Raw genomic sequence first — 24860 nt, forward strand, 5'->3', positions numbered from 1 at the left:
GCCAACAGTCAGCCGACAAACGGCCAACAGTCGGCCGACAAACAACACCACTCTTTCATTGACACCTCCGTTTCCATGGAAATGAAGGTAGCTTAGTAGTGAGTTCATACTAGTGCTTGCTATCATCTTTGTTGGTGTAAATTGCCATACTACTTGCTAAGCTCTCTTCCCACGTTCGCTCTACTGTCCACATTCAATAACTCATGACAAGAACATAATTTGGCTTATGATAAATGGCCATGGATGCGAATGATATCTCATGTGCTAAAATTGTAGAACAGCTGTAGGTGGTCGCCCTGTCTCATGACGTGAAACATCCATTAGAATAACCTAAGGACTGCATGGTGGAAAATCTGACAATCTGATTTTGTAATTTTTAAGAGAATGTTCTGGAATCAAAGGCCTGGGATTAAGATTTCAGAGTTTTTTATTTATGCACTACTTCAATAGCTTACTACAAAAGGAAATTATGATACATCACAAAAGTAACATAAAGACAACATTAAATTACATATAAATCATCGAAGGTAAAATATGCACAGTGACCAAAGGAGCTTAGGCTTTCGAGTTGGTCACATGCCATGTGCAGCTAACTGGGAAATTAAAAAAATAATAATACAAAATAAAAAAATATATATTATATAAAAAAATATCAGAAATAACTCATTTTCACAATATTCTATGTTTGAATGTATTTGTCAATGGATCAACCATGCTCATAGAGAATGAAATTGAAAGTTCTTGGTTTTTTATTTACTTTGATAGCTTGCTAAGGAGTTTTCGTGTCATCAATAGTCAGCCATTATCATAACCCAGTGATTGATTAAATATTTAGGCAAAGTCGCAAGCTGATTGGGCACACAAGGACATTCTAGTTCAAATAGAATGCCTCCGGGAATGCATGCAAGAAAAATTGCCCAAATCATACTGAAGCCAACTACCATGCAACCCCCATATAATGAAGTGTCAAGGGGCTGTGAAAATGTGTTCGTGATAATGTCTAGGTTAATTATAAATGAATCTCTAAAAACTGAAAGCGGAAAAGATGACCACATAGAAAGGTAGCAAGTTTGACAAATTCAAATTAAAGGGGCTAGGTCACGCGGTGACGGTGAGCCTACGCGTACAATCTGTCAAAATTCTTTTGTTCTTTCATGTAACTGATAACAAACTACTGAGTTTGCCCGACACGAAAGCCAATGGAAAGAACCTCTGGAATATGCTGATGTTGTACCTTGACAGCGGTAACAAACAGGGCCGTGGGTTGCTTTGACAACCCCGGGGTGTCAAACTCGGGTAAAAACGTTCGCGCTTTCCGTACGTCTCCCACGAAGCATTGCGTGACAATCCAAGAATTCTCAGAAAGGTATCCGGCCACCATATACCATGAATAAATTTTGAATGCTTCAATATTTATCAGTGAAAATTTTGTACTAGTTGTCACACTTTCAAAATTGCTAGCGCATGATTCCTCGATTTCCTCAACCAGTTGCCCGCCAAAGCTGCGCTCACGTTTCCGACCTCAGTGCAACAATTCCTTCGTTCGTCACGCAACACTCTTCGCCCTGCCATTCTGTAAACGGAACGCATTTTTTGGAACAAAGAAACATCGGTGCGAGAAATCGAAAATATAACCTACCTTAATTCAGACGTTTCAAGGAAATGAACACTTCAAAAGGGTCTACCTTTCCTACGTGAACGCGCTATGGACGTATGACTTTGTGACAACCTGACATTAGTATTATTCAGCGCCCGCATTTCGCTAAGCGGCCTTCAAATAAGTTGGTCTCAGGCCTCTCCGGCTAATGAAAAGAACGCCTGCCGGATTCTGCCTTGAACGGGGGGCGATAAAGATGAGTGTTAGCGAGTGTTTACCGGCAAATAATTCATGTTATGATACCCTGACAAGAATTAATCGCCCGTGTGCTTGGCGTTGAACTCAGTTTCACTCCTTTCAGCACTGGTTTGTAATTTTCTCCCCAGAAGAATGAACTTTTGCGGCACAACAGATTTAACTGACAGCTCGGTGCGTGAGTACCGTAACCATACCGTCAATGATTCATTTATGTTTGCTTTCTTATAAGCTTATGTCGTCACTTAACAAACTTTTTGTATTGGGCCTTCGTAGTTACTACCATGTATACGTTTGGCAATATTTAAATAAATAGTTGTTGGCATTCGGTTTTCTCCTGGTGAAAGAAAGAATGTCTCATGTATCCCGGCGATATCAATCAATGAAAATCAATCATTGATTGCAACCAATATAGTCAATAATAATCAATAATAATTAATTGATTGATATTGATTGGTTCAACCAATCAATAGAAATCGAAACTCACTCACCAACACCTCTTAATTTTATTGATTTTTATTGATTTTTATAGATAATCAATAATTGGTTATGCAACGGTATCTGAGTAAAGCCTGACCTTTGATTGATCTAACGAAGTATGCACGTCAGGCGTCATATATACATATACGACGGAATTTTTCACCCTGTGGTAATCTGATTGCACCACACTTGAGTAGGAGGAAGAAAATATAGGAAAAGGAATAAAAATGTTGTTGTCTTGAGACCGTCACTCGTTTTAAATAATTAATAAAATATAATAATATGATGCTAAAATTAAAGGATACGTTTAGTTATGATATATATTTGAACAAATAAACTTATTAAAATCAAGTCATGTGATGCATTTTATTGAAAAGGAAACTGAGATTTGAATAATCAATGATAATCAATACTGATCAATGCAAATCGATCATAATCAATGAATTCGAAACTCACTCAACTTTTGGGCTTCGATTTCTATTGATTTCCAATAACAATCAATTGATTATTATTGATTATTATTGATTACATTAATTTTCATAGATTATTGGTTTTCATTGATTGATATCGTCGGGCATGTATAAAGCCCGATGAAACTACTCGAACCAATCAAACGTTTCATTTATCAAACTAAATCGAACGATTGGGTTTGATTGAGTTTGACAATCGAACACTATCGAATTCTCACAGAAAAACTGGAGCAATCGAACTTTGATTGAGTTCGATTAGGTTCGATGGTCGCGTCAAGCAGTGGCATTAGTTGCGAGTTGGCCCCGTAACTAATCTAGTTTGTCCCCCAAATATATTGAGTTCGCCCCACATAAATTGAGTTGGACCCTTTTATAAAAAAAATTATACTATTTTTGTTCCCTTCTGGAGTTACTTACCTGCTAGACAAATCTTAGAATCTTTGTGTAATTGCAAATTGCATTGTAAAATGTTCAACGATGTTTACCACTGACAAACTCATAATGAGGCACTGCTACTCTCAGGGATTTATCAATCGGGGTTCAGGAAATTGAAACAAACAAAGTGCTTTTACTAGAGTCTCGAGTCTTTCAATTTTATTAGGGCCTGACTAAAAGATACAACATTGTTTCCTGTAATGTTTCCTAACCAAAACACAGTGAAACAAAAGTTAACTTTCCATTTTCTGCTATGTCATACTTAGGCCAATCCATGTAGAGCAACAGTTACACAGTGAGAAGACGCAACATGACCACACAGGCCAAGACATTGTGGGCAGCTTTAGCAGCTGAGATCACGGCAAAAACAAAAAGAGGCAGTGAACGACCTCTTCAAACCTGTGGGTGTGATTAAGTCAATGAAGTCCTTCTAGAGGAGTTAACAGATGCACCCTGCCCCAGTCTTCCCAAACCAGACCACCTGGAGTGAGCTGCAAACTAGCTGATGCAACGTCTTCGTCCCTCAGACACCAAAGACCTGGATTTCCAGTTAGAACCTGACCATGTTCCAGATAACTTCCTCCGAAAAGAAAACATGTAGTGAGTGTACAAATATTAGGCATAACTGTCTTGAATTCCCCCAACCCATCTTGTGTTTATATCAGGCTACACATACTTTAACAGTGACTTTTAAAGTTGGCATACATTTGATTAAAAATGGGAGTTATATAGGAAAAGTGTGTGTATTTTGCTGAATGTTTCCTTTTTCCGGGACTGATTGTAGTGGATTGTAGTGTATAAATATGTGTGTGAGTGTTAATGCTTTTATTACTTTTATTTCTGGCGAGTGTGGAAGCTTCTCGTTTTATCTCACGTTACCTCATACTGTTACTTAACAATCCAAGAAAAGACTGTACCCATCAATGGAATAATGAACAACAAAGAAACGTTATACTGTTGAATCAGCTTTGTTTTAGATGTTTCAGTAAAGCTACATCAACTCATCTATTGTTCGTTTCACTTAATTCTTTGTTGTTCTTGCATGCTAATAAAGGACTTTTCAAAATTATTGTATATTTTGAGTGATGGTTTAGAATGTTCGATTAAGTTAGATTGGGTTCAATTGGGTTCAAAATTGAATGCAATTGAACTTGATTTGTTCGATTGTGGACGATTGAGTTTGATTAAGTTTGATTACCAATTACAGTTCAGACAAGTAGTTTCATCAGGGGTAAGAGGAAAACAAAATCATGAACTCAATTGACTATAGTTTCATGTTTATTCATTAAATTTTGATACGTGTCAATGTAATTAAGCAGCTATACCTGTATGGCACTGTTTGTTGTTGACAAAATGTACCTTGAGTGCAAAGTATGCGTAAATGAATGTTGTGGTCTATATCGGTCTAAATCAGTAAGAAATACTGAAGTATGTAATGTAGAAACTGTTCAGTTAGCCTGAGAGTACATTTTTGATAAGGTCTAAAAAATTACAAAATTTGGGAGGAAAGTTGTGGAACAGTCTGCTGAAGAGTGCAAGGCTATCTTTAGAGGGTCTTTTAACTATTAGATTGTTTTTTAAAGCATTCATTATTTTATTAACTCATGTATGTAAATTTATTTTTATCATGGGCAAGATTTCTGCACAGCCACATACGTTTGTTACATGTATACATTTTCTGACTAAAACTATTCAAGCTTGTTGTTTTTAGAAGAGGGTTGTATTGACATTGGTTGAGAATTAATTGGGTCAGTTTGTGTTTTGGGTTGGTAATTTACAGCTGTGCCTGCAGAGTTTGGTTTACTTGAAAGTTTTATAAAGATTGTTGAGAGATGTTTTCATTTACAAATTAGAAACAGTTCTATAGTGTCTGGGAAGAAATAAAAAAATATACCATGCCTGAGCAGTTAGGGCACCAGATTTGAAATCCACAGATCCCAAATTCATTAGTCCCACTCTGGCCGCTAGCTGGCGTTGTTTCTTAGTAGCCCCAAGTTCAACTCCTTGGCTGCGCTTGGAAATAGCCGGCTGGTCCACCTCCTGCCAGTTGAGATTTTTATATCATTTTCTGTTCAATTATTTCTTTCTGAAGTTTAATGTTCAGCCCCACTAGCACTTGTGCTATAAACAGAGGGGCCTAGGGTACATGTAAATAGAGGTTGCTTAATATTTTATTTTATTTAGAAGATAGGAATGCTCACTAATCACTTTTTTCAAAGTGATAAGTGAGCTTTTAATAATTATTTAAAAATAGTAATAACTAATGTCACTGCCATTCTTTACTCAGCCAAAATATTGCACCAGGTAGAGCTTTCTGGCTATTGTCACACTCAGGCTTTGTAGGTCACTTACCCAAGATGTATTAATTTTTCTCATCGAAAACAACACTCAACAGATTTTAACAGATTTAAAACAAACAAAAAAGATTTTAACAGATTTTTGTTACTAGGCAACTGTAAAGTAAAGTAATTTAAAGTAAAATAATTATTTTATTTAATGTCAACTGCATGCATAGTCTCCAGAGCAAGAGGCACACTGCTAAAGTGCTTGAAAATAATCCAGATTGAATTGGAATTTGAAAATTTTGGTTTTTGAAGAGATGGGACATAATGACCCGAGTACCTAGAGAAAAACCTCTTTTTTAGAAGGATGAGAACCAACAACAATATTACTTAACTCACATATGACGCACCAAGTCCAGTAATTGAACCTGGGCCACATTGATGGGAGGCGAGTGCTCTCACCACTGTGCCATTCCTGCTTCCCAGTTATCTAACACAAGGGAAAACACTATCACATTACCAGTTAGTACACTTTGCACTTTGATTAAAATTTACTTTGTTCATTTACTTGTTTAAGACAAATCACTATTTACTGTAATCTTCGCTAACTTTCCATTTTCAATCAAATATGCTGGACTGTTGTGTTTATTTCCAGTATACTGAGTGTAAATGCTTTGAGATTAAGAGAAATGAGTTAATTCTCCATAGAGTCTCCGGCCCAGGGCTATATAGCAAAACAGTGATCATTGATTATTCATAAGCACAAAACTATTTGAATTATTTGAGATTTAATTATTAATTAATCAAAACGCTTGTGATTTAAGAATCACTGTTGTTTATGCTTTAAACCTCAGCTTTTTGTGTTGAGAAAATCAAGCAAGAAAAATTAATTCTGAATTCATGTACCCATAAATTGTTCAAAGAGGCAAGAAGGTATAGGCATGCCTGCAAGTCATTAATTTTAAACATAACATCAAAATTGCATGACATACAGTGTACTCAAGGTGAATAAAAACAGTGTTCCATATCAGTCAGATATGTTGAGGCATGTATGTACAGTGTAGTTGTAAAGGTTGCATACATGTAATTGAGATGTATAGTGCATCAGTGTGTGTAGGGGATCAATGCCACAAACTATTCACCAGATAAGTGAATGGTGGTGGTGGGTTAAAGCAACCCAAGGGGCCTGGGGTTGGGCAAAGGATCTTGGTTTAATTAAAACAAGCCAAAAAAAAAAATGGTTGCCAACAGTTCAAGTTTCCTTAGGGAGAGTATAGTATGACTACATCTAATTGAACACTAGGCTACTAATACAGATTAATGATTGAAGATGCATCTATAAAGCAGTGTTTTCCAAGTTCATCAATTTTTGGGGGGGCTCCCAATGTGGAAACACATTTTTCTTCCTGATGTGAAGCATCACCTGTTAACCTTAGAGGGCAAAATTTGCCACTGATTTTCAATAACCACCATCATATACTTCCCACTCTCACAATTTATTAGTTTTAGGTGACGTATTTATCACAGTCTCTCACACTGACAAAACAGATTACGTGGCCTTGAACATATAGTGTAATTTCACTTGCAACAAAACTGTGACCTTTACATTGCACCTAACCATGCTTGTGTAATGCAACCAGCAATAAAAATGTAGTAATTCTCCTTTGCCACACTGATTCTGAAAAAAAAAATTAAATTGCTTTTTTCGGATATCTTGGCATGTACTTTTAACTTTAGAAATTATGAAAATTTATCAAGTTTTAAAAATTGGGGCACTCTTACTAATTATCAAAAGATTTTGGTGAGTTGCTTGGCTGCGATTTGAGCCCACAACGTCCTACTTTGTTTCCAAGTAACTGGTCCCGTAAAATTTTGCTTACAACCCCCTCCCCCACCTAATGAGGAGCCCCTATTAAGAGGTTTAATGTGTTAATAAACCCCTTGTAACACAGTGTCTTTCATCTCTTCGAAAATCCGCGAAAAAGCTCTGGCAGCTGGGGTAGGTCAATAAAAACTTTCAAACGCCCGACCTTAAGAAGTCAATGGAGGGCTTGAAGAACTATTCCACTCGAATTGTTCTTTCATGTTATTGTCGTTCGTCGTTGTGTAGCCCGAGTTTAATCCTTTTTTTTTTTTTTTTCCTTTTTTTTTTCAGCTACCGTTCTTAAAGATCACTATTAAACAGCACAGTTTAACTTCAAGGCGTCTTCTGAATGTTTCGGAAAATTTCGTAGGTTTTAAAAGATGTTTGCATGGTGTTCGGGTAATCATCGGAAATAATCGGCGCGTTTCGGAATAAATCAACGACGTAGTGATTAGTGGCTGTAAAAAACCCAGGTTACATGGCGCATGCTGTTAGGGAATGTATCTCCCTCGTATAGCATTAACTTATTCTCTGAATTCCCACGAAAAATTTTGTATTTTCTGTGTATATATTTTTTTTTAATCACTGGATAGTAATCCGTTTGCGCTCATGTTATATAAGCCTCCAACCCGCAAAAAGAATGACTGTTATAACTGAAATTCAGAAAGATCTCGAACGCACCATTAAATCATGTGCATTTACAAGGCACGATTGTTTCATCGTGCAACTTGTGAATTTTGCATTGCCTGATTAATTTTCGATTTGCCGAATCAGTGTTGTCCACGGAAAAGACATTAAAAGCAAAAGCGAAATCAACTTTCTTCAGTTCTTCCCTCTATTTAGAGCTTTACGGGAATTAAGCAAAGGGTCGTCAGAAGTTCTGTTAGTACTGCAGCTTTTCTATCTCTTTACCGTGGCCAATTTACCTAATCAATTGATAAAGCAAACATTCACTTTCACTTCTTCACCGACGCAGCACTAAAGTTTCTTTATCCTGTTAACACTTGTTAGTTTATCTGTCGTTGAACTAATTTTGTGCACGAAGGCTTCCTAAGTAAAGGTTATACTAATCTTTTGTTATTTAAAGACGATGTTATAAATTAACTTCCAGTTTAAAGTTGTCACTATCAGAGATAAAATTAACAGTTTAACTGTTGACACGGTAAACAGAACTTTCTTTATAAGTAGAATCCATTGTTATTAAATGTAAACTCCCAAATCAAAATGAATTGTTTTGTTGCTCATTGTTTTTTCACTATTGTTGTTTTACAAACGCTCTGTCAAAATAGATTGAACAAACGAAAATTTCACAGAAAATACTAAGTTGTAATATTTCAAAAATCCAGTTAACTGACCCACAAACATAAGGTTCACAGCTTTGAATTCCTTTCAAGCTCCTTCATGAGTAAATTCGACAGGTCCGCAAACAAACTTTATGAAAGTAATATTAAGTGGGATTTTTTTTTTGCTCATTTTATTCAATTCCCGGACAACTCACGAAAAGCGTAAAATTACAAACGCGTTTTACATAAACAACCTTGTTTTTACACTTAGAATTACACAAGAGCCACCATGGAAGAAACAATGGCGTGAAAAATTTATTGAGTTCCAATTTGTTCGCTGATTAGCGCAAGCACCTTTCCTCCAGTAGCAAAACCGCATTCATAGATAAACCTGCAGTTCGAAAAATGACGACAGGTGGTTTTATTGTGTGATGTGACGCCGCCATAAACTACTATTCTTCCATGAAACTAATTGCCACGTGCGATGAGATGATAAAAGATTAAATCATGGCAAAAATTCCCTTGGAGTGAAGTAATCTCGGTTTTACCACTAAGGCCTTCGACAAGTCCCTTGTGTTTTGACTTATTGCTCTTAAACGGAATCTAGCAGACCGTGTTTGTTTACAACTTTAATTTTCCCGGATATGGTGGCCTTTCGGGGATTGTGGCTGTGTCTTTTAGGGATTGTGTTGTTTAGTTTTTCCGCTGGCGTTCATTCAAAGGGAACAAAAACCAAACGAAGCCCAAGAAAAAATACCGTTCGTTATACCGTTCATGAAAAACCGCCAGAGCTGGTTGTGAATGCAGATCCCGAGGGAGTGAAAGTTCAAGCCAAACCTTCAAAGCTTCAAGTTATAGCTTACCCTCATTTGCAAGGTTTTAGCCCTTACGAACACACAGCAGTACTAGGTCCACACAGCCCGCCCGTGAATATTGGCCCAAACGCACCTCCAGTTCACATTGGACCTCACGTGCCAGCTCTTCATCTTAGCCCTCGAGTTCCAAGCCTTCATTACGGCACTAACGCGCCTCTTCTACACGTAAGGCCTCATCTTCCATTTGTTCACATGACTCCTCCCGTACACGCCGTAAACGCGCTCACTGGTCCTCCAGTGCACGTGTTGTCGCCATCGACAGTGTATCATCAAACGCCGATTGTTTTCCATCAGCCACACTTTAATTATCCCTCGCACTTTAATTATCCCACCCCAGCGTTTGGTGGATATGGTCCAATGGGAGGTTATGGCCCAGGATTCGGTGGTTTTGGCGGAGCTCCTGGTTTTTTCGGACGTTCTACGATACCTGAAAATGATGAAGAAGACGAGGAGGACAGTGATAAAGACCCTGAAAGTGATTCGCATAAGAAAAAAGGCAAATCAAAACGCGAGGTTGTGTCACAAAAAGTTAAACGTCAGTGGTTTGGTTGGCATCCATTTCCCCACACTGTGAACGTAGGACCACACACCCCACCCATCCACGTTGGGCCACATTATCCCCCTGTCCACATTGGCCCTCACGTTCCAGCAGTCCATATCGGGCCTCATGTCCCAGTGATTAACGTTCCATCCCATGTCCCCGCAATCCATGTGCGCCCTCATGTTCCTGCTGTGCATCTTGGACCTCCCGTTCCTATCATAAATGCAGGAAACCACTTCCCAGCTGTGCACGTTACGTCACCACCTACCATCTACCACCGTCCTCCTATCGTCATCCACCAACCTCATATTGTTCATCCTTATGGAGGATGGAAGAAGAGATCAAAAATTGCCAAAGCTGTGGACTCAAAAGAAGAGAGTCCGGAGAAGACTGAAGAAGATGAGGCCGAGCAGAGCAGCGGAGAAGAAGAGACAAAAGAGCAAGCCAAGGATATTGAAGACAAACCTACAGAGCAAGCAGAGCAGACTCCCGAAGAATCGAGTGGAGAATCACAGGAGGATAGCAGAGAAACACCCCAAGTAGAGGAAGAGAAGAAAGAAAGCACAAGATCTGTCGAAGAAGCTGACGTTCGACCAAAGCGTCAGATGTTTTCCAATGCTAATTCTGGACCAAATGGTGATTCAGTAATATTCGTTCACCCGAGCGAGCATGGTGCAGGAAATCCCGCGGGACTAGGTGAGTTGGCTGGTGGTCATGGTAATCCGTTGGAAGGCGGCAATCCAGCTGAACCTTTTGGTGACCTGTCTTCGAAGGCATTCGGAGAAGGATTCAATCCCAGCTCCTTCCCAGAAGGAGGACCTGGAGGAGAAATGGGTACCGGTGGAGATAGCCTTGCTGGACTCGCAGGAGCAAGTCTCGGGGGAGCGGCAGGTCTTGGAAGTAATGAAGGTCCACCCATGGGAGCTAACAGCTTTTCTGAGGCTGGAGGATTAGGTGGCCTTGGCGGACAGGCTGCCCCTGGAGGCGAACTTGGAGGACTTGGAGGATTGGGTGGTGCAATGGCCTCGCCAATGGCAGCAGGTCTTGGTGGAGAGGAAGCTAGATCTACTGTCCCACGTTCGTTTATTCCTAGAAAGCTTAGAGAGATAAGCAGAGGCTACCTTACAAGAAACCCTCTTGACGATGGGCGTAATGCAGCCATAGTCAAGAAAACGCAGATTCCACGACCAGGACAGTAGAACACGATGCTTCATTGAATTGGTAAGTAGAATATATAATAGATCGTCAATTACATTTTATTTCAAAAGAATAATAAAAAAGCGTTAACGAAATAAGTAGCATCGTAAGAGGAGAGGACTTCACGCTGTTGTCCTTAAATGTATACAAAAAAATGCGCAGGGTCTACTGGTCCTTGTATTACATTTAACAGCGTTTTTCTATTTTTAAAAAATATATTATGATATTATTGTTCCGTTTCTAATGCTACTTATTTGATCAAATTGTTTGCTTGTTCTGTTATACACGGCTAAAATAACATGTCGCAAGATTTGATACGGGCACACAAAGGTTTACCCGAAAACAATCGATTAATTCATATACAGTTCTTTGTAATAATCAATGTATGGTTAAACAAAAATAGGTTTTCTTGTTTTAGTTTTTGTTTTCTTTTTGTCTAATATGATTGAGCGCTGCTTGTGAACTAAGTTGAATTACTTCATTGTTTTTGCTTTAGATTTTCACCTGTACCTCCTCAGCCCGCCCTTTCTAACTTTCAATAGGCTCTAAGTGCAATCCTAATGTGTGACTATTCAAATGAAAGCTACTGAGCAATTGGACATGAAACAGGTCTTTTTAAATCGCTTCATTGGCTTTTGTTTTGTCTTGCCTCTTCTTTGTCTATTGTACTCAGACTATAATTTTTGAATCTCTGGGCGTCAACTTTAACATGCGACCATTTGAACGAAACGTGTTGAGTAGTGTCTCAATTTGGAAATGTTTGTTATGCCGTACAATTTGACCTTAAATTTTTGCGTCTCGGGTTAATTGCGTGAAGTGTGGCCGTTCAAATAAAACTATTGAGTGTTTGGACGTCAGTGCATGAAACACGTCTCAGTTGAATTGCTACAATGACATTTGTTTGTCTTGTCTTCTGCGCAGGTTGATGAATAATAAATTAGTTCAATTTTTATTGAATTCTAAGAGATATCCAGTGTTTACCTCGATAACCTAACACTAAAGGATCTCTTAGTGGAAAAAAATTCACTGCGAAGGTTCTAAAATATCTTGATTTTTCAGTTTTTGAGACAAAGAAGTAGAAACCTATATTGGTACAGTACGAAAGGGAAAAAGATAAAAGTAAACAAGAAAAAAATGAGAAAACTAAGGCCCTGCTATGCCTTGCGGTTTACAATAGAAAAACACAGTGTTTGAAAACTTATTTTTCTTAAACACGCAATACAACTGAAAACACTTATGTAGTAAAACAACGAATTTAAAGACAGTAGTGTACATTTGACTGTTATATAACTAATGCATGTCCATTTTTCAAATTCAGTATTCATTGAGTATTGTCTGTTGTTTTTGGAACAACAGCAATACACATAGAAACGGCATTTAATACAAAATTACATAAATATCAAACAAACTTCGACCGTTTCTCCTTGTTCATCCTTTCTCCAGCTGTTGTTTTGATGCGCGCTATCCTACAAGACGCAATTTACGCTGTGCTGCGCGGGGCTGGCACGTAGTCTCTCCTCCATGTATGGGGATCGCGCTTTCTCTGTCGCCAAGCCGCGACTCTGGAAGACACTACCGCTACTCATAATAAATGTGCAGTCCGTCTCGGCATTTAAGCGCTTCTAAAGACATACTATTTTAAACTAGCATAAATTTAGTCAATTTCTCTCTGTGTTCTTTTTATTTATTTATCTTTTTTATGCTTACATATGTGGATGTTTTTTCGTAACTGTGTATATGGTAATTTTATGCTAGCGATTTTTACCTGTTATAACATAACTGTAAACGCATTGAGGCTTTGGAAAATGTGTTCCAAGAACTTATCAATACCAAACTTGTGTACTGTAGAAACCAAAAAAATGTTTTCTGTCTCTTATAAGCTCTTTTTGAATGGACGCCATCACTGTAGAGAGCCTCAACTGTGTCGATCACTGGGGTGCCCATATCAAACTGATTTGGATGTATACAGGGAAATGTGGTATGGCTGCAACGGGCATGTGCTTTCTTTTACAGTGGGACACCGAAAGGATTTTAGAAAGTGGCATCAGAAAAAAAGCACATTTCACGTGGCCAGTCACTAAAGTCTCATCCCGTCGACTAAAGTGAGAATGCTTTGGTGTGGGTTGGCGGGAAGTGGGATTGAAAAAACCTTTGTTGACCAGTCGCTTGTGACTTAACGACGGTGCCTCCTTTTGTTACTGCGCGTCTCGAGATACTCGGGTTTCATATGGGTGGTTCCTACTAATACAGGGATATTTTTGCGCGGTTTAAAACTATGCGGAAAATGCAGAACTTAGCAAGTGCTCTTGGTGTCCAAAAAGAAAATTGGGGGTAATCATGCATTTTTCAGAGATAAACGCCATACATTGCTTTGTATTTTACTGCTTTTTAGAATAATCGTTGCTTAATTATCTCTATAAAAAAATGCCCCGCTACCCCCAATTTTCTTTCTGGATTCCAGTAGCCCGTACATAGATCTGTCTTTCCCGCATAGTCATAGACTGACAAATACTGCTGTATTAGGTGGCACAGCCCTTAACCAATCACGTTTTGTCATTTTTTTCCACAGGAGCGATATTCTAATAACGCCAAGCAGTGGCCGTCATATTTATAGATGCTCTACGATCAAAGGAATGATTTTTAAAGCGATTCCAAAAGACTGAATGGATTTTTATTCAAGACCCTGCGGAGATGCACAACCCCGTTTTGTGCATGAATAAAATAAAAAGCTCACGTTGTATCGTACATGTATGAGGCCAAGACGTCCCCAAAGCCAGTTCATGGTCAAAGATGGATACCTTCGAAATGATACTTTCCCTTTAAAACAAACAAAAAAAAGTTGTCTATTTTGTTTTAAGCGAATATTGTGAAAATAAAACTAACGATTTGTGAAGAGAACTGTGTCGAGTTCATTTACTCCCTTATCGCGGTTTGTTTAGGGGAAATAATTACCATAAAAATAGTAAGGTTTGCGCATGAGGTATGCTTTTACAACGTTGTTTTCAACTATGTCAAGCTAAACTGGGAACCGAATCCATCCAAATTTGAAGATATTCCAATAATCATGCTGCGTTTGTACAGTGAGAAGTTTTTTTAAGTTTTAAAAAGAAAGTTTCAACACCCCTCTATGGTTTTGTTATATATTGTAGGATAATGTTGTGAGATTAGCTCTCGGTCAATTTCCCGATGTCCTAAAGGGGTTTAGTCCATCATCCAGATTCTGCTGATTTTTCAACCTGCCGTGAGCGAGTTCGTTTGGGGTATAAGTGTAGACTAAAGCCCCATTCACACCAACAAAACATGTTTAATTAAACCAAGTTTAACAAAATTAAAATTGATAACAGAAAGCTGGACCATTAGCTTCGACATAGGATTCAAGTAAACTTTAACTGATGGTTTTATTTGAGCTAAATACGGTAGTCGACAAAAATCCGAAAGAAGCTTTTTTGAAGGAAACAATTTTAAACTGTGTTAAACTAAACAGCTTTTAAACGTGTTTAAGCCTGGGTGTGAATGGGGCATAAGGTCCCTTTTCCTGCCATAAGAATAGTAAAGAAACCGAACAATCCGTGAATACAACCGTCCAAAATTAATCAGTTTTACCGTCTTCAGTTGAGTGAGACAGGTTTTCGAAACGTTTTCTGTTCACTTCGCAGTTAGTTGCCCTATCAATCTAACTTGTTTTAAAAATCATTCCTAGAAGTAGTGTACATCCACACTTCCAGCCCGGATGACAAACGCCGGTCGTGTAACGGGAGGGTCAGTGAAAAACAATGGAAACTGGTTAATATTTAAATGAAAGCTAATGAGCCACCTTTTTTGTTGGTTAAGCTGTACACAGTAATTAAAATCTAACCTCTGAGGAAGCGGATGGAATTGGAAAGTGTAAGGATTAAAATGATCGGGGTTTTTTTTATTTATCTATTTGTTTTCTTTTTGTTTATTATTATTATTATTATTATTATTTCTTTGTTAGTATTATTACTCGTAGTAGTAGTAGTAGTAGCAGTAGCAGTAGCAGTCGCGGTAGCGGTAGCGGTAGTAGTAGTAGTAGTAGTAGTAGTAGTAGTAGTAGTAGTAGTAGTAGTAGTAGTAGTAGAAGTAGTAGTAGTAGTAGTAGTAGACTGACTTTAGTGAATGAAATTCTCAAGTGGCGCTCTTTATAAGTATAACCTGAGGTGTCGAACAGAACTTTCTGTTTGTGCTATTTACTGTTATGTACCGCCCATGTTAGAACTTTTTAATGCATGTATGACTCCTTAAGTAGAACCATTCAATAGCCAGACTTCCTTAAACAAAAACAAACTGTAAGTATTGCAATACTGGCCAAGTAGAAATGTAACCTCTTTCTTTTAGTTCAAATTGTAGATAATGTGATAGATTAACCAGCATGGTTGATAGCATGAAAAAAACGAGGTGCCAGCCGGTTGGTTGCCTCTCACAAAGCCAAGTGAAAAGGAAACATTTTCAATAGTGATTTATTAACATTGCCTGCAGCTTCAAACTAATGTAATAAAAACTACTTCAACTCCATAATTTCCCATTTAAGCAAGGTTCACAGAAAACGGAGTAAACACTCAAAAGCCGATGGTACTTTTATGATTTAACACTGGGTGTGATAATTTTCTATTTCGATTCTCGATAGTGTTTCCTATAACTGAACGTAAGGTTTACTGTTTTCCTATGAATGTCGGCTTGTCTTAACTTCTCCATACATACCTTTTTCATGGGCCCGTACTTTTCGGTCAACCCTTTGAGAGGGCTCATAACCGCCCCTAACCTTAGTAATATGGCATTTTTAAAAATGATGATAGAAATCAATCGCAAAGAATTAGGCCACTTGCTGGCAAAGTTATTTATTATTTACCATAAACATGATATCACCAGAAATTATCCAATGAAAATAACAAAAACGGTAGCGATTTTACTTTGCTTCTATCGCAGTAGATATGGAAATTTTTCGTCTTTAAATCGAAAAAGTGGACCTGAATTTTTTTCCACAAGCACAAGCATGACATGGTTTAATTTGGGCGATGGAGTTCGGGTGATAATATGTCTTGTTTGTTTGTGCCATTGTTTTGGAAGTGTTAATCCAAGAGCATTACCCCAAGATGGTGGCACAGTGACTCAGACTGGTGAACCGTCACATTTTCAAGTTGATGACAAGGCCGCTGAGATTGAAGTAAACGCCAATCCTGCTGGGGTGAAAGTTAACGCTAAACCAGCGTCTCTTCAAGTTGTAGCAAAGCCTGGTACACCAGCCGTTCCCATATTCCATCCATCAATTCATTTGGCTCAGCACTATGCGCCACCACCGGTCATCCATCACGAACCAGCCATGTTTTATCACGGTTGCTTTCATTTTCCCTATTGTCACAACTGGTTCTACAATGGAATCAAACGAGAAAAGTTTCCAAGACCACAAAACGTTGAAATTAATATCAGGACACACAAATCGGACATCCCGCGAGGAAATAAGCACAAAATGGGGATTAAGTCCCGAAAACGTCAATTTATATCCGCTGCTCCACAACTTGTACTACCAACATCGGTTGGTGCTTTGGGAGGGCTAAGCGCTTATGGCGGCTATGGATATGGGGCGTTACCTCAGTATGCTCCATTAAGTTCGGTTTCAAGAGCTTATGGCTTTCGACAAAGTCCTCAAGCGCGATTATTTGCATCACCAGCGCAGCTACTCCCTCAGCAAGGTCTCCAAGAGACTGGTCTTACAAGAGGCCTTGTTCCTACAGTGGCAAACGACCAAGACAATCCTGAAGTTTGGCGAGGTTATTCAAAGCTTTACAGTGAGCTGAATACCCTTACTTCTATGTACAACGCCTTCTTAAGACAAAGAAGCCTGAATTCTCTACAGGGTTTGGGTTATGGTAGTGGCTTAGGTCTTGGTGGTGCGACAAGTTTCAATGCGGGAAGGAGTGGTTTAAGTTATGTACCCGCAACCCTAGGAACTTCTCAGTATAGCGATGCAATGATGGGTTACGGAAAAGCTTACATCCCTTCCCCATTGTCCCAGCTTTATGGGTCACAGAGCTCTCTTGGTCAGTCCAACGGACTCCTTGGTATGTTTACACAAAACTCAAATTTTTACGTTGTTTGTTTGTTTATTTTGTTTGTTTGCTTGTTGTACTGTTACACTGTCCAAATGGCATCTGGTGTATTGGAGGATAACTCCCGAGGCTAAGAGTGGCTTGTGAAGAGGCTCTTCAGCTACAGCCCTAGGTGCAGTGCTTTCGGAATATAGTATCGGTATTATAGTGGCAATTTTATACAGTTCCAAGCGAAAGAGACACAAGAACAGTCAATCAAACAACTTGATTTTAATAGTTCACTCCTAAAATTAAAGTTTAGTAGAGTTTTCCTTTACGTAATTAGTTTACCAACCACCCCCCCCCCCCCCCCAGCATTGTTATGCTTTAAAACGCCAATCGTGTTTAACTCTATCTAGACCGTGCTTTTTTTGTCTTTTCGGGTAGTTGGGGGAGGGAGGGGTGGGGGCGGGTTTCCCTCTATATCTTCGCAAGTATAAAAGCTATGACAATGAGTCTTACAGCATAGATAGTTTGTCCAAAGATATTTCCTCTGAGGTCCGCAACGAGAAAAAACTGAAAAAAAAACTGCCGGTCAAAGGACACTAACCGAGTATATAAAAAATTTTCGTAGATCTAGTTAGGTTTAACGTGTTCAAATAAAGCTTCCTGTTGAGTATCTTATATTAGATCCAGAATATGAAAAATTGCACTAAGGAACAATTTTTTAAGGGTAGCAGAGACAATCGTTCAGTTCGTGGAATTATCACGTGATTTAATGGCAGGCTGGCGTTATTGCGCGAGGTGTAAGCAAGTACAACTTTATGGGTTTCTTGAGAACTGACTGAATCTAGCTTTTTCAACATGTTTTTCCTTTCATCGCTACAATCGGGGGAGGAATATTCGGGTAATCAGAGGGGGTACATCGTCAGATACCAACTGTATCATCTAATGTTTTTTTGGGGGGGAGGGGAGGGGCGTTGAAAGAAAATGTCTGTCTTATCAGATGGAACTTTGATTTGCCCTTTTTTTGTTTGTTTGCCATCATCTAACGCAACGATAGTAACCTAAAATTCATTATCACCCATATAAAACATGAACCTGATTATATACAAAGAGATTTATTTATTTGTCAATTCAAAAGGAATTTGGCAGTTTGTCTGCCAATAAATAATAATGGGAGGAGAAGCAATCGATTTTGTCGTGTGGAGACTGTCTGCAGTAGTCTGGTATTAAGAGTAAATCAGTTGCACCGGCAATGTTGGCAGTTCAAAACTTTTCTTTGATGAGTAGACTTCATACCTAAATATTGGGTTCCTTTGCTATAGTTTGTGACTCATTCGTGCTGTAAAAGTTCCATTGCATAGTAGTCTACTGTGAGAACTTTGTTCAGTATAGACCTTCGTTTCGCAGCTTAATACTAGAAATAATTTGCTTTGATGATATGGTTTTTTGTGATGTGTTGGTAAAGCCATCATTTTTCAACTTGTGTTTGTTTTCTGCAGGAGCTTCACTAGTCAACCAGCAAGCTATGTCTCCATATCTGGTATTCTCACCTGTTTTGCAGCGATCACCATTAGTTAGTAGATCCAAGGTTCCTACAGTGTCGGCAAAGAAAGCGAAAAAACCGCAAAAGGACAAAGGAAAGGTTGACGTCAAGCGCCAAACCTTGGTTGAGCCAATTTTGTCTGAAGAACCAAACAGCGTGGATGATTTATTACAAGACGGCATGTCTCAAGACTACAAGCGTCAATTTGTACTGACTCCAGCTCTGGAAACGCTGCAGCAAGTGCAGCCATTGCAATCTACGTTCTCACAGGAATCCTTGCAGCCGCAGCTACGTCAGTTGCAGCTGCAGCAGCTGTTACAAGAGCAGCAACAAGCACCACAGTCGTTAGGGCTGCAGACGGTGGGAATGCAGTCTGTAGCTGGGGTCCAACCAGTCGGCATGCAGCAGCTAGGCATGTCAGGCTCTCAGCAACTAAGAAATCTTCTTCCATTACAATCCTCGAGCTCGCCACTCCGTTACCTGACATCTTCGCTGGTGTCACCTACGGAAGGCCTTAGTTCTGGCTTGATTGCTAGACCACAATCGAGGTTCTCACCCAGTATGATATCGCCAATGGCATCACCTTTGATGTCTTCATCTCTCGATTCTCCAAGTTTAATGTCTCCATTACTCTCCAACGGGTTTTCTCATCCTCGTAATACTGATGTCTTCCAAGACAGATCACTATTTCGTCATCCACTGAGAGTTGGATACTCGGGCTATCCAAGGCGACTCCTTAGAGGACCTCAATACCGTCGACGATTACACAACTTCCGAGAAGAGGAGGGCTTAGATGGAATACAACCTGAAATTCTAGGAAAGGAGGAAATCACAACGCCGGGATCTTACACCACTGAACGCGTACCCGACTCTGAAGGACAGACTCTTATAAACTCGCCCGTGGGATTTGGACCGATCACAGTTGAGGCTAAAACTGCAGAGGGGGCAAGGATGGCGCAAGCCAATGCAGAAGATAAAAGACACAATATTAACAAACCAGTTCAAAAAAATCACAGAAGGAAGTTAAAAGACCAAGACCATTTGTTGAACTAAATTAAGAATAGAATTTCTTTTATCTCGGCATGTAAAAACTAAAAAGACGGACAAAGAACTAGTGAAATGAGCGCTGTCCAAGTAAAAATCTGGCAATTCATAAGAATCAAACAGATACTGAATTGTTTTGTCATGAAAATAACATCATGCCTGTAACATCAACACTTTTCGATTCCGTGCGACTAACAGCGAGAGTAAGAGGTATAAAACAGTTAAATAAGGCTCACAGTAATCGTCTATAATCCTACGCTGTTGCAAAAAATGAACAGGACAAGTGGGGAATTTAAACCTCGTACAATCAACAAAAAAGGAGACATGGGGTGCAGCAAACGCAATGTATCAAAACAACTGAAACGTGAAAAAAAGTCATATTCATTCATTTAAAACAGCTGTTAGCCTAAGAGTCGTCTCATATTTGTGCTCGTTAGCGGTATCATTCACTCGACTCTCCCTGTGAGAATTGAAGGGCTACTCGTCAATCACATTAGACTAGTCCATGGGCAAGGTGCATTAACCATTTTCACTGAAAATAGTAGTTGCTATAAACTGCTCATTGAATCTTGAAACAAATTCGTATGCTATAATTGGTGAGATCGAGTTTAGTTATACCGTTATGAAACACCTAGTTTATATCACGAGTCGAAAGGTTATATACGTACATAGGAATTTTTAAAGCTGTACCTCGCTTTTAATTAAGCAGTTGCCTCTCCAGCTCTTTACAAATCTGCCGTGTTTACGCTGTCTCACTGAATTTTGATAACTGCCAACTGGCAAGCGATATTACTGGTAGCTGAGAAAATTTCAGTGAACGACCGACAACGTACTGACATAAAGTAATCTTTAGCAAGCCTCGTAGGCATGCTAGAAAATAGACGATTGATTGATTGATTAATTGATTGATTGAATGGATGAGTTAATTTCCGGGAAATGAGAATGACTAGATTCATCAGCCAACTATCAGACACTCAATACTGTCCATTGTCATAACTGACGGCACTGAAAGGCCTGAAAGAATGACTAGAAATTAGCACAGTGAATAAAGATTAGAGAATAATATAAAAAATCTTATTAACCGAGCTAGGTCGGTCTGTATGGGAGAATGTTGAATCTAATCTCTAGATTAGAGATTGATATTAATATTAATAAACGTATTATTAACTGTACATACCTTGATCAAAAAGAATGTGGGGGAAATAGGTTTTAACCGTGAGTCACCGGTTAACATGAAAGTCATCAAATAAAGGGTTTTTTTAATGGTTCCTTGGGCTTTTTCTGATCGTGTAAGTACGATCACAATTAGTACTTATACATGAACAGTTTTAACAAACGATTTCACTTCAAACGTTCATTGGCTTGTGTAAATAAATAGACAAACGAACAAATAAATTAAATTTTATAAGGGACTTGGACGGGGTTCCAGTGTATGGCTAATTACTGACATTTAATTACAAAGCTGTTAAACAGAAATAGAAAATATCAATAGGTCCACAAAACCCACCAAATCGAATTAAAGAAATAGAAAAAGGAGTGAAACGCAAACATAAACAAGTAAATCAAGTTTCGTACAGTCTGCGTATGCTCACATAAAGAAGAAAATAACAGCTATGAACATCACTTCGCCTAGTTTGCCGGTTGCAATTTGACATCACAATGCCAGCTCAAAAATGCACTTGTGGTGACTTTTTGAGCATAAATTGCCGGGGGTTGACAGAATGTTAGGCGGTAGACGAGGCTCAAAATAGATAGTTTGGAAACGTTCGTTTGTCCTCCAAGTTCTCTTCAGTTGGTTGAGACAAATAGTGACTAAAATGTTAAAGCAATTTTTATGTGCATTCCGTTTTGTATAAATACGTCATTCTGACACTGCAGAAAACGTAATCTGAGCAGCGCTTATTCCATGTCAGTCTCTCCGTTGAATAACTACGCAGAGAACTTTTCTGACTTTTCTTTCTTGATTTGAACTATTTTGAATTATATTATTGGGTCTGCAGCTCTAATGATCTTGTTTTCTCTCAAGAGAACTCGTTACAAAAGGCACTAATCCCCTTTCTATCAACTGAATTAGTCAAGAGTTATCAATTTAATTAATTCCTTTCAAACATCCTAGCAACTGCATGCAATCCTGGTCAGTGTCATTGTAAACTTTCAACTCGTTGCCAAAACCTTTAAAAGATTTTGAATCTTCGTGATTTTCCTCGATTAAGACGTAAAAAGCTTATGAAGAGGTAAGTTATACTCTTTAATTACTTTGTCCTGCATTGGGACAGTGATTTGGCGTACGGTATTTGTTTAATCTTTGTTCATTTCTGCGTCTACGAATAATCCAATATCTGAGACGGGTCATTCAAAACGCCAAACTAAATGTCAAAAGATAGCATCTAAATCAGTTCGTTTCGTATTAAAAATGGCCTTGTTCAGGTAACCATTTAAACCGTTTACACGCAAATGCTATCTTGCACACCTGGATGAAATGGTTTGTTTACATAGATATTTTAGAAGGAGCGTCCAATAAACAAACGGCAAGATAGTCGATGATATCTGAGCAAGACATTTTTCTACCAGTGCCAATCGAACGCTAGTATCTGTATCGAACTTTACTCTAAATCAGCAGAACTAAAAATCTAAGAACGGGCAAAAGAGGCTTCGCCTGTTGAAGATGCTGTACATTGGCTGATTATCAGGCTTTCTTATATAAATTCAATTATTTTCCATATACTTAATAAGAAGCGACGTTGGAATTGTCTAAATTGTGGCTTCTCTGAAAGTCAGTGTAATGAATTAGATACGAAGAGGATATAAACACATGAGAAGCTCGTTATTTTACCAGTACACTAGTCAGAGAATACATGAAACCTAATAAAAATAAAATGATCAAAGCGCGTCGGGCTTACAGAAACACTTAATTAGAAGAACAAAGATCGAACTCACAACAATTACACACAGTGCAGTGTACGAACTCTTTTCATGTTACAAACGAGTTATGGCAGCTGCAGCTGTCTTATGTATTTTTCTCGAATATCATATTTATTTCCTTTCAATTTTTGTGTTGGCCAAGCTATAACACTGAAATTGATGTTCGCCAATATTAACCGCTTAATAAATTAGCTCGCTTTTGCAATTTTATTGCGATGGCCATTAGCTGTATAGTCCCAATAGCACAGAACCATACGGATGTGTCTGGTTAAATATCTTTTATGACTTCTGATCATGACTGAGATATGCAGTTCGGCACTCGTTAACTCACTCACCCATTCTTCCGTGTGCATCATACCTGCCGTTCACATTTCAGTGCAACTTAATATGTTCTAGGATCATTATATCAAATATTCGCATTCAATCTGTAGATTAACAGAGTGAGAGAACATGCCACGACGAAATTCCACAAGTGGTAACAATTCCAATAATCAAGCACCGAGTTTGCGCTCCTCTTGCTCCAGTGCCGCAAGTACTATAAAGCGAGTGGATTCAACTCTTGCTCTCTTGAGGCCTGAGCAAAGACTTGATGAGGAAGACGAGGTACTATCCTTCACCAGCTCACACTGGGACACAGACCTCGAAGACGATGATTTTTCTGATGAAGGCGAGCTTATCAATTCAGATAAGGAAGAATACATCAAGGCTTGTGACGCATTGGGTGTCATTCCAGTGTCCCGATTCGGAAACGAAATCGGCCAAGAAGAGATCAAGATCAATCATCGATTTCTGAAGGAAATGGGTACCAAAGCGATTGCCTCTGTACTTCTAAGAAACAAGACCACCTCCAAGTTGCACGTCGCCTGCAACGAGTTAAATATCAAGGGTGGGATTTGCATTGGAAAGCTGTTGTCAAGGAATAGGGCTCTCACCGAGCTTAATCTGGCAAATAACAACATCAGAAGGGAAGGCATCATTGCTATTGCAGAAGCTCTACCTAGCAACACAGTTATTAGGAAGCTAGATCTGTCAGGGAATGGACTTTGTGATAATGATGCTGAACTCTTAGCAGAAGGTATTGAGAACAATAGTTCTTTGCTTAGTGTAAATCTGAGCTACAACAAGTTTTCCGAAGCCTCTGGAGTTTATTTCGGAACTGCTCTTACTTACAACAATTCACTTCTTGAGTTGGATTTTAGTTGGAACCACATACGAAGAGGTGGAGCTGAAGCCATTTCTAAAAGCCTTCGATACAACGACTCCTTAGAGAAGTTGAATCTTTCTTGGAACGGATTTGATGACTTTGGTACTGCTGAACTTGGAGAGTCCTTGAAGCGAAATTCAACCATTAAGGAGCTCAATATCAGTAACAACCGACTCTCAGACGAGGGACTTAAAAACTTAGCAAGGGGGCTCGAAGGGGGTGAAAAATTAGAATTACTCAATCTCAACCACAATTTGATTTTCAATGCCTGTCAAGGCGTGAACAAGATCTTGGAGACTCTGTGCAAAAACGGCGCTCCGGCATTAAAAGTCCTGGGAATTCTGGACATAAAGCTCGACCGGGACTGCGAAGTTCTACTTGGAAAGGTTTTGGAAAAGCGAGGGAAAACCCTTACTGTGCAATACGGTTGCAAAAAGAAGGACAGTTTCGTAACTAAAAAGAAAGAGGCTGATCCTTTTGACTTTCTTAAGGTGTACTTAAACAAAAACAAGATTCACGCTTCAGATTTGTTCAAACGGTTAGATCCTGACTGCCAGTTCCGCGATAGCTTATCTCGAGTAGAGTTCATCGACGGAATGAAGCGACTGAAGGTCATGAGTGACTTCTATCTTGACAAGCTCGTTGAAATGCTTGACGCAGATGGTGATGGGGAAATTGACTACAGTGAATTTGTTAAAATGTCGTAAATTCAAGGGACTTCGGACAATCTTTGGTTGTTAAGTTTGTTGGTTAGGAGGGATGCAACTAAACAAATACTTTGGCTACGAGTCGATTGAAGTTATGAAAAGTCAGAGCGT

General features: G+C 38.9%; 3 protein-coding genes across 3 annotated transcripts; all 3 read left to right on the forward strand.

Annotated features, from left to right (window-relative positions):
- The first annotated feature begins 7454 nt into the window (after nt 1-7454).
- On the forward strand, nt 7455-14190 carry LOC146470264 (uncharacterized). Its single transcript, XM_085122270.1, has 2 exons — nt 7455-11303; nt 13849-14190. The coding sequence occupies exon 1, from the start codon at nt 9311-9313 to the stop codon at nt 11279-11281; it is 1971 nt and encodes a 656-aa protein (XP_084978396.1). The 5' UTR covers nt 7455-9310; the 3' UTR covers nt 11282-11303; nt 13849-14190.
- Nucleotides 14191-16120: 1930 nt separating this feature from the next.
- On the forward strand, nt 16121-21328 carry LOC146470265 (uncharacterized). The gene is made up of 2 exons (XM_085122249.1): nt 16121-17356; nt 18829-21328. The coding sequence occupies exons 1-2, from the start codon at nt 16177-16179 to the stop codon at nt 19923-19925; spliced, it is 2277 nt and encodes a 758-aa protein (XP_084978375.1). The 5' UTR covers nt 16121-16176; the 3' UTR covers nt 19926-21328.
- Nucleotides 21329-21590: 262 nt separating this feature from the next.
- On the forward strand, nt 21591-24849 carry LOC146470266 (uncharacterized). Its single transcript, XM_085122282.1, has 2 exons — nt 21591-22150; nt 23270-24849. Exon 2 carries the CDS (start codon nt 23289-23291, stop codon nt 24747-24749), a length of 1461 nt encoding a protein of 486 aa, XP_084978408.1. The 5' UTR covers nt 21591-22150; nt 23270-23288; the 3' UTR covers nt 24750-24849.
- The last annotated feature ends 11 nt before the right edge of the window (nt 24850-24860 follow it).

Source organism: Pavona decussata, unplaced genomic scaffold (genome assembly GCF_977016875.1).
Source record: "Pavona decussata unplaced genomic scaffold, jaPavDecu1.1 SCAFFOLD_114, whole genome shotgun sequence".
NCBI lineage: Eukaryota > Metazoa > Cnidaria > Anthozoa > Scleractinia > Agariciidae > Pavona > Pavona decussata.